The 9,781-nt window shown below is 47.6% G+C and overlaps 1 protein-coding gene across 2 annotated transcripts; it reads right to left on the minus strand.

Annotated features, from left to right (window-relative positions):
- Positions 1-1,129: 1,129 nt before the first annotated feature.
- Positions 1,130-3,685, minus strand: LOC146073602 (E3 ubiquitin/ISG15 ligase TRIM25-like). Of its 2 annotated transcripts, XM_083180885.1 has the most exons (2): positions 2,524-3,682; positions 1,130-2,343 (listed from the first exon to the last, which is right to left on the minus strand). In XM_083180885.1, the coding sequence occupies exons 1-2, from the start codon at positions 3,680-3,682 to the stop codon at positions 1,772-1,774; spliced, it is 1,731 nt and encodes a 576-aa protein (XP_083037011.1). In that variant the 3' UTR covers positions 1,130-1,771. The 2 variants fall into 2 exon arrangements, with proteins under 2 accessions (XP_083037011.1, XP_083037012.1); XM_083180886.1 differs by having other exon boundaries at positions 1,130-3,685.
- Between the last annotated feature and the right edge of the window lie 6,096 nt (positions 3,686-9,781).

Raw genomic sequence — 9,781 nt, forward strand, 5'->3', positions numbered from 1 at the left:
CGGTGTGAATGTGTTCCTGAAACACCCCCACTATCCACTTCAGCCCGAAGCTTGGCAAGCGCAGAACGCGTCCTCCTGACCTGTTCATACCCCCACTATCCAAGTCGGCGTGGAGTTGATTTTATAAAGGGTGACGAGCACAGCGAGTCACCGAGCACGAAGCGCGGCGAGCCCAGCAAGGGGACACGGAAAACGAGCCCGATTGTGGCGAGCGCAGTGAGCCCCGCTAGGAGATGCAGATTACTTGATGTGTATTCCGCATCCCCTCGCGGGGCTCTCTGTGCTCTTCCGGCTCGATGGCTCGCTGCGCTTGCCACACTTTATAAAATCAACTCCACGCCGATGTGGATAGTGGGGGTATGAACAGGTCGGGAGGACGCGTTCCGCATCCCCTAGCGGGGTTCAATGCACTTGCCACGCTTCAGGATGGCGTGGACAGTGGGGATTTGAAATGGAGGCATTTGCCAGTAGGTAACATGGAGCACTGGCAAATGCGTATTTTATTGTGCATGAGACGCACCCCCCCTTTGCGCATGAGACGCCCGCGCATATCGGATGCCTAACCCTGACTGTCTCCCTGAAGAGGACATGGGCAGGGTTGCGTACCCTGCTGCATGAATTACTGAGACGCACTTACGTATGAGACGCTCGTGCGTCCCAGGCAGATGGAGTGCATCTCCGACGGTGCCCACATGATCGCCTTCCCACCGGCGTCTGCCAGCGCAGGGGATCTGGTGGTTACCGGCGCTGTGTGAGAGGTGCTCACTAGGCTTGCCGGGGACAGATCTGCAGCTCGCAGGGACAGTACGTTAACTACACTGCCTAACTTGGACACTATGCTGATTACGCTGGCCTGCCGCAGGGACACTACGCTGACTATGCTGGCCTGCCGCAGGGACACTACGCTGACTATGCTGGCCTAACTTGGACACTATGCTGATTACGCTGGCCTGCCGCAGGGACACTATGCTGACTATGCTGGCCTGCCGTTGGCCTACACTGACAACGTAGCATAGCGTGGCGCTGTAAAACAACACAAGTACCCTGTCTGCCTTGTACGTCGCTGTGTTATATGCACTGTGTCCCCTGTGTACTGCGCTGCTGGAACAATGTATAATAATATCAGCAATGAAAGAGAAAATACTCTTTATTATGATTATAGATTTTGCAAATTACTTGTTAATACAGCAAAGCAATAAGGTATGCTCATCGTTCAATATTTAAGAAACTACAATTCCTAGTAGGAGGAGCTATAGAGAGACATTCCACAGCCAATAAGAGCAAGTGACTACAGAACACAGTTTGACAGACAGACATTGCAACCAATCACATTGAGAGGCAGAGAAATGCCACAGAAAATATATAACTGTAATGACAATTTCTAAAGAACCCCCCCCCCCCCCACACACACATCAGACGGCCTGTTTCTCCAATCTACGATATGCCAATTGGATCCTCAGCCAGCGATGATTAGTGATCCGTTGCGGAACCTGAGAAATGAAACATGCGAAAAATGTCCGATTTGCCGATCCCGCCTGTTTCTGGTTGCGATCAGGGGTTTGGGATTTTTAAACATGTTCAGTGTTCCTGATATATACTACTGTGGGGACCATATATATGTGATGTATTCTTCCCACAAATTCAGATACACTGGTCACCTGGTTTATGTAGGGGAGGGGCTTAGCTGTAGCACTACCCGCTGTTTCATTCTATTGGCTAAATGTTCCACCAATCAGTTTCCTTTCTCTGAGATGTCACCTGTGAAGATTCCTTATGGTAATTTCTCCCAGCACCTGACTCCCCCAGATATAGTTATACAATCTTCCCCTACCCATAATGCAGCATGGAGGGGCTCAGTGAGGCCGGCAGTGTAAGTGTGTAAGCGTCTGATCCTGCCACACACAGCATAAAAGGAGATCTGTCCGGCCTCATAATCCAGGTATATCCTCACTCTGTCACAGGGGATACTGTCACCTACCCTGATCTCTGTCCTGTCATGTATCACTAAGTAACGATTATACATCCTACACAGACACCAGGACTTGTTATTATTACCAATGTATGACTGCTGCCCTCTCCTGTCTATACTGGGATAACACATCCCCACCCTCCACCACTCTGACTTACTGACATCCACCTCCCAGTAATGTCGCCCTGAGGAGAATCTCCTGGTGCTTATTACCTGATAATACTGAAATCTCTCTGGTGTTACTGGATAATTCAGGCTTATATCTGGGCAGGATGCAGATTTCCCGTCACCTGATATCTGTATATAATCACCAGCTGTGGCTACATCCAGTAATAGGTCTGTAGGTCCCTGCACATAGATCCCTGTATTTATCCCTGTTATTATATCAGACTCTGTATTACCAGCTGTGGTAACATCCAGTAATAGGTCTGTAGCTTCCTGCACATAGATCCCTGTATTTATCCCTGTTATTATATCAGACTCTGTATTACCAGCTGTGGCTACATCCAGTAATATGTCTGTAGGTTCTGGCACATAGATCCCTGTATTTATACCTGTTATTATATTAGATAATGTGTGTAGTGTGCCTGAGATGAGATCCAGATCTCCTATCTTATGTATTGCTCCCTCCTCAGAATCACTCTCACTATCCCCCTCCTCGGTATCATTCTCCTCAATATAATCCTCACTATCCCATTCCTCCACAGTATAACCCTCTTCAGCATCCTCCTCCTTGGTATCCCACATATCTGATCCTCTTTTTACATCCATCTCTGGATCAGACGTGTTACTCAGCTCCTCAGTGTCACACAAGTCCCCTGTGTCCGGTTCCTGTAAGACAATCACTGGGTCAGACATGTTACACAGCTCCTCAATGTGACGCATCTTCCCGGACAGCTCGTCCTTCTTTATTTCCAGCTGCTGGATCAGATCAGAGACTGAGAGTGAAACGCGCTGTTCCTGCCTGGAGATCTCACTCAGGACTCTCTTCTCCAGGTCTTCCAGCTGTCTCCTGATGTCTCTAAACAGGGCAGTGACTGTCTCTGTTACACCCGCTGCTTTTCCCTGATCCTCTCTCCTGCGCTCCTGCAGTCTCTGGACTTTTTTCTCAGTCTCCGCTTTCTTTGTGGTCAGTTTCTGCAGAACATTCCTCAGCTTCTCCTTCTTCTTCTCAGAAGCCTCATCCAGCATCTCCACCCGGTGTCCCCGATGTTCTCCAGCCAAACTGCAGGACACACAGATACAGACAGCATCCTCAGTGCAGTAATACTCCATGACCTTCTTATGGACGGAGCATTTCCTGTTCCCCAGGGCAGTGGTGGGGTCACATAAGACGTGTTCTGCTGACTTGCTGTGTACTCTCAGGTGTTTATCACACAGAGAAGCCTCACACAGCAGACAGGACTTAGCAGCAGGTACAGGAGAGTCCACACAGTAAGTGCAGCAGATCCCAGTCTCCTCCTGATCTGGCCGAGCAGACAGGAACCTCCCCACTATGTTACACAGCGTTATGTTCCTCTGCAGTGCAGGACGCTCCTGACACTCTGCTCTGCACTCAGGACAGCTATAAACTCCAGCCCCCTCCTGTGTATCCAGCACACGATCAATACAGACCCGGCAGAAGTTGTGGCCACATCTCAGGGTTACAGGATCTGTATAAATGCTCAGGCAGATGGAACAGTCCAGCTCCTGTCTCAGATCAGCAGACGCCATCGCTGCAGCGGGAGGGAGAAACGAAAGTAAATCTCTGACACTCAGAAACCTGTGAGGTCACATTGTGTACACAGGGCGCGGCTGAGCTGTAGCTGAGATTATATACACAGGCTTAGTGATTATGTTATGGATAACCAGATATTGTACAACATCATACCTCCCAACTTTCGTGCCGAAGAAGCGCCCGAAAAGGGGGTGGGGCGTATGCAAATGAGGGCACGACTTATGCTAATTAGCCGCAACCTCATTTTTATACGAGAATAGACGCTGTGCGCATGCGCACAGCGTCTATTCTATTAGATTGGGGGGTCTCCCAACTGCCATCCCCCGCAGTGGGACAATGCCTGCCGCGGGTGGGACAGCGGGACAGGACCCGAAAATCGGGACTGTCCCGCTGTAATCGTGACAGTTGGGAGGTATGCAACATAGAACCATCTTTGGTACTTGTTTCCTCGCACGGTGCCCTGTATGCTTACAGTGTACAGGGCTATCCTCCATAGTGAAATCGCATCGGATCGCACAGCGTGTATGGTGCCATGCGATGCAATGCAATCTCCATATTAAGTGCACAGGAGTGCTTATACAATGAAATATCGCATTGGATAGGACGGCACCATAGACAGGGTGCGATCCGATGAGATATTTCATTGTATAAGCACCCATGCTATGAGATATGATCAGATGTGCATATTTAGTGCACAGGAGTACTTATACAATGACATATCGCATCACATCGCCTGCCACCATACACCCATGTCATGGGTACGTACTATTTGACGCAGCTATGCCATTCCATTTTTTTTGCGTCACCACCACTATCCATGCCACCCCGAAGCGTGGCGAGTGCGTCCTCCGACCTTTTCATACCGCCACTATCCATGTCGGTGTGGAGTTGATTTTCTAAAGTGTGGCGAGCGCAGCGAGCCACCGAGCCCGAAGCGTGGCGAGGGGACGCGGATACCTTCACAGGTAAACGCGTCCCTTCGCGGGCTTCGCGCTCGCCACGCTTCGGGCTCGCTGCGCTCGCCACACTATTCTATTCTCAACTCCACGCCGACATGGATATTGGGGGTATGAAAAGGTCGTAGGACGCGTACTGCCGCCCCTCGCGGGCTCGCTGCGCTCGCCACGCTTCGGGTTCACGTTGATCGTGGGGTGGCGTTAACAATTGTGGGGGCCATTTCACACTTCAGGGTGGCTATTTGGCCTCTGTGGGCCATTTAACATTGATTCCTATGGAAAAATCGTGTCAATTGAAGCATTGAACAGAAAAATCGTGTCAATTGAGAAATTTAACATTGGTCCCTATGGGAAATCGCGGGCATCGCGTCGCATCCGATTTTTTAGTGCATTCAATGCCCGCGATGACCGCGATATCCTATCTGTCCTAATCTAGTGGCGCCGTGAAAGTAAAGAAGTACCCCGAAATTTACCTAAATAATTAGATTGAAGAAGATTATTAGGTACTTATGTATTATCTGGACTCCCATGTTAAATGCACCCCATTTTTTCATACCCCTACTATCCAACTACGCATGGAGTTGATTTTATATAGTGTGGCGAGCGCAGCGAGCCACCGTGCCCGACGCGTGGCGAGCGGATGCGGTCTCATAAGAAAAACGGGAGCCCAGATATTACATAAGTACTGATTATTAATTAATCACATTGATTACAATAAATAATGATAACAACAACAATATAGGAACTTACAACATTAACCCCTTCCCGACATTTGACGTATATATACGTCATGGCCAGGATGTACTTCCCGACACATGACGTATATATACGTCATGACTTGAAACTGTCCCCGCGTCTATAGACGCGGGGACAGAGGGACGATGTCTGCTGTCCCTGACAGCAGACATGTCCCTGCATGCCCAGGGGGGGCTGCGATGCCGCCCCCCCGTCGGCGATCGCTGTGATTGGCTGTTCAGTCTGAACAGCCATTCACAGCGTTTTCTGTGTCACCGGCGAATAACGTTCGCCGGTGACACAGGGATCGGAGGTGATTGGTGCTGTAAAGTACAGCACCAATCACCGCGGGGTGTAAGGGTGACACTGGTGTCACCCCACCTCACCCCGCCCGCCCCCAAAGGCCGTGATTGGTTCGTCGGACCGACGGACCAATCACAGCCATGGAGGGGGGTTTAAACTAACGGTGACTGCACTGCAGACGCCATTCCGGTCTGGAATTGCGTGCAGTGCGGTCACCGTGCCTAGCTGCCGCAGTATACTGACCTGAACCTTGCCAAATACTTACCTGATCACTGCCTGGATCTTGCTACTTCTTGTGACTTCCTGTGCTGTGTTGTGCTGCTGCAGTATCATCGAGTTTTAGATAGAGAAATAGAGAGAGAGAGATAGAGAGAGATAGAGAGGGCTAGGGACAGAGAGTGCTATATTTTGTGCTGCTGCAGTGTGATAGAGTTATAGAGAGAGAGATAGAGAGATAGTGACAGATTGTGCTATATATTTTTTATATAACTGACTGCTGCCCCCCCTTTTGTGCTGATCAGTATAAATTAACTGATCAGCAACTTTTTGGGGGCGCAGTTTTTTTTTTTATATATATATACCTGTCAGTGCTGCTGCTGCAGTGTCATAGAGTGAGAGATAGAGAGATAGAGAGAGATAGTGACAGAGAGTGATAGAGACTGCTATATTTTGTGTCTGCTGCCCCCCTTTTGTGCACCCCCAGCAACTTTTTGGGGGTGCAGGGGTTATTTTTCATATATATAACTGTCAGTGCTGCTGCTGCAGTGTCATAGAGTGATAGATAGTGAGAGATAGAGAGATAGAGAGAGATAGTGACAGAGAGTTATAGAGAGTGCTATATTTTGTGTCTGCTGCCCCCGCCTTTTGTGCTGATCACTATATCTGAGGTGATCAGCAACTTTTTGGGGGTGCAAAGGTTTTTTTTTTTTATATATACCTGTCAGTTGCTGCCAGTTGCACTGTCAGTTGCACCAAAGGTTGTGCACCTGCTGCCCCTCACTGGTAATCAGTGTCGCATCACTGATCACCTTTTTTTTTTTTGAGGGTGCTGTGGGGTCTTTTTTTAATTTTTTTTTTACACACACCGTGATTTTGTGGGTGTCCTGTGGCCACTGTGCGCTGATCAGTGACGTACATCACTGATCAGCTTTTTCGGCACAGGGTTGATCTATTTTTTTTTTTTTGATCAAATTCCTGTTGCCTTTGAGCGCTGTTCAGTGACGGACGTTACTGACCAACATCTGTGCTCAATTTTTGGCGCAGGACCTTTTTTTTTTTTTTTTTTAACCCCTTCAATTTTTTTTTTTTTTTAACCCCTTCAATTTTTTTTTTTTTTATTGGGATCAAATTCCTGTATAAAGTATTTTTTTTTTCTGCACTACATACACACTACACACTACATACCCCCCGGGTTGAAATAAAGTTTGTACCCCCCCCTACACTATACACGTGTTGAAACATTTCACTACCAGTAACACAAAAATAAAAATGGCATCCCAAATGTCATCCCAAATGTCATCCCAAATGTCATCCCAGTCATCCAGAAGAATGTATTCAGTGGAGGAGGCATATGCCATGCTTGCCTCTGACTCTGACACAGCCAGTGAGGCAAGCGGGGAATTTGAAGGATTCGTCTTAAGCTCCTCTTCCTCCTCTGGTGATGAGGGACCCCCTCAAAGACGCCCCCGTAGAGCAGCTGAGACCCCCCCCCCAATAATTGATCTCGTATGGACCCCACCACCAGACAATTTTGAGCCCCAGGTTCCTGAGTTTTTGGCCATGCCAGGAATCCAATTTGATTCCACAGGTCTCAGAGAAATTGACTTTTTCAAATTATTTTTCTCTGATGATTTTATAAATTTAATGGTGGACCAAACTAATTTATATGCCCAGCAGTTTATTGCTCAAAACCCCACGTCATCATTTGCTAGGTGGACCCCTGTAGATGCAGTAGAGATGATGACGTTTTGGGGTCTGGTGTTTCATATGGGCATAGTAAAAAAGCCAGAAATTAGGCAATATTGGAGTACAGCACCCCATTTTACCGTATGGTCATGACTCGGGCTCGTTTTGAGATGATCCTTAAATTTTTGCATTACAACGATAATGCACAGTGCCCACCCAGAGATGATCCCACCTTTGACCGGCTATTCAAAGTCAGGCCGGTCATTGATCATTTCAGTGCCAAATTTGCAGAGATGTACATCCCTGAAAAATTTATTTGTATCGACGAGTCCCTTATACATTTTAAAGGAAGGGTTAAATTCCGCCAGTACCTTCCCAGTAAGAGGGCAAGGTATGGCATAAAAATGTATAAGCTGTGTGAAAGCACCTCAGGGTACACCCACATGTTTCGGGTATATGAAGGGAAGGATTCAAGAATTGAACCGCCAGAATGCCCCCCCTCCCTCGTAGGTGTTAGTGGAAAAATTGTCTGGGATTTAGTGCACCCCTTCCTGGATAAAGGTTATCACCTCTATGTGGATAACTTTTACACTAGCATCCCCCTGTTTAAGGCCCTTGGTTCAAGAGGTACAGCAGCTTGCGGTACTGTGCGCAAGAACCAAAGAGGCCTCCCAAAAACGCACATTGCCCAAGTAATGAGAAGGGGTGAAAGCAGGGGAATATGCACCGAAAATATGTTGTTGGTCAAATATAAGGACAAGAGGGATGTCCTTATACTGACAACAATTCACGGAGACAGTACCACCTCCGTCCCTGTACGAGGTACCAGTACCCACACCTCAAAACCTAATTGTATCCTGGATTACAATAGGTACATGGGCGGAGTGGATCTTTCAGATCAGGTACTGAAGCCGTACAGTGCCCTGCGGAAAACAAAAATCTGGTACAAGAAGCTGGCCGTGTATATCATCCAGATGGCACTGTATAACGCTTACGTGCTATTCCGTTCTACCAGCCAGAGGGGGACATTTATGCACTTTCAAGAGGAAGTCATAAAGGGCCTAATATTTGGGAACCAGCAGGCAGAGGGCCCCAGTACTTCTAGTACTGGCCCCCGTATTGTACCAGGGCAGCATTTTCCGAACGAAATCCCCTCCACTGCAAGAAAGGGCAGGACACAAAAAAGGTGCAAAGTTTGCTATAAAAAGGGAATAAGAAAGGAAACTATTTTCCACTGTGAAACTTGCCCCGACAAACCCGGCCTATGTATAAAGGAGTGTTTTAAAATATACCACACATCTATGGATTATTAGGTTCATCATTTCACCGTGCTTCGGGGGTCTTGCTAATGCCACATAGCACCCACCATTCATTCCACCAGAATCTGAGCTGCAAAATCCAAAAATCACTCCTTCCCTTCTGAGTCCTGCCATGCACCCAACTGGTATTTTTTGGTCACATATGAGGCATTGCCATACTCGGGAGAAATTGGGGCACAGATTTTGGGGTGCTTTTTCTCCTTCATACCTTCTGAAAATGAAAAATTTTGAGCCAGAACTGCATTTTTGTGTAAAAAAATGTAATTTTTCATTTTCACTGCCCAGTTGTATCAAAATTGGTGAAACCCCTGGGGGTTTGAAATGTACACTATACCCCTAGATGAATTCCCTGAGGGGTAGTTTGCAAAATGGGGTCACTTGTGGGGGGGTTCCACTGTATTGGTGCTTTGGGGGTCTTGCTAATGCGACATAGCACCCACCAACATTCCACCAGAATCTGTGCTGCAAAATCCAAATATCACTCCTTCCCTTCTGAGTCCTGCCACTTTTTGGTCACACATGAGGCATTGCCGTACTCGGGAGAATTTGGGGCACAGATTTTGGGGTGCTTTGTCTCCTTCCTTCCTTGGGAAAATGAAAAATTTTGAGCCAGAACTGCATTTTTTGTGTAAAAAATTTAATTTTTCATTTTCACTGCCCAGTTGTACCACAATTGGTGAAACCCCTGGGGGTTTGAAATGTACACTATACCCCTAGATGAATTCCCTGAGGGGTGTAGTTTGCAAAATGGGGTCACTTGTGGGGGGGTTCCACTGTATTGGTGCTTGGGGGGTCTTGCTAATGCGACATAGCGAGAACGAAAGGGTTTTTGGGGCACACTTGAAATATTAAGATAGTGAAAAGATGGTGTACAAAT

Source organism: Crinia signifera, chromosome 4 (genome assembly GCF_055691185.1).
Source record: "Crinia signifera chromosome 4, ASM5569118v1, whole genome shotgun sequence".
In the NCBI taxonomy this organism is placed as follows: Eukaryota; Metazoa; Chordata; class Amphibia; order Anura; family Myobatrachidae; genus Crinia; species Crinia signifera.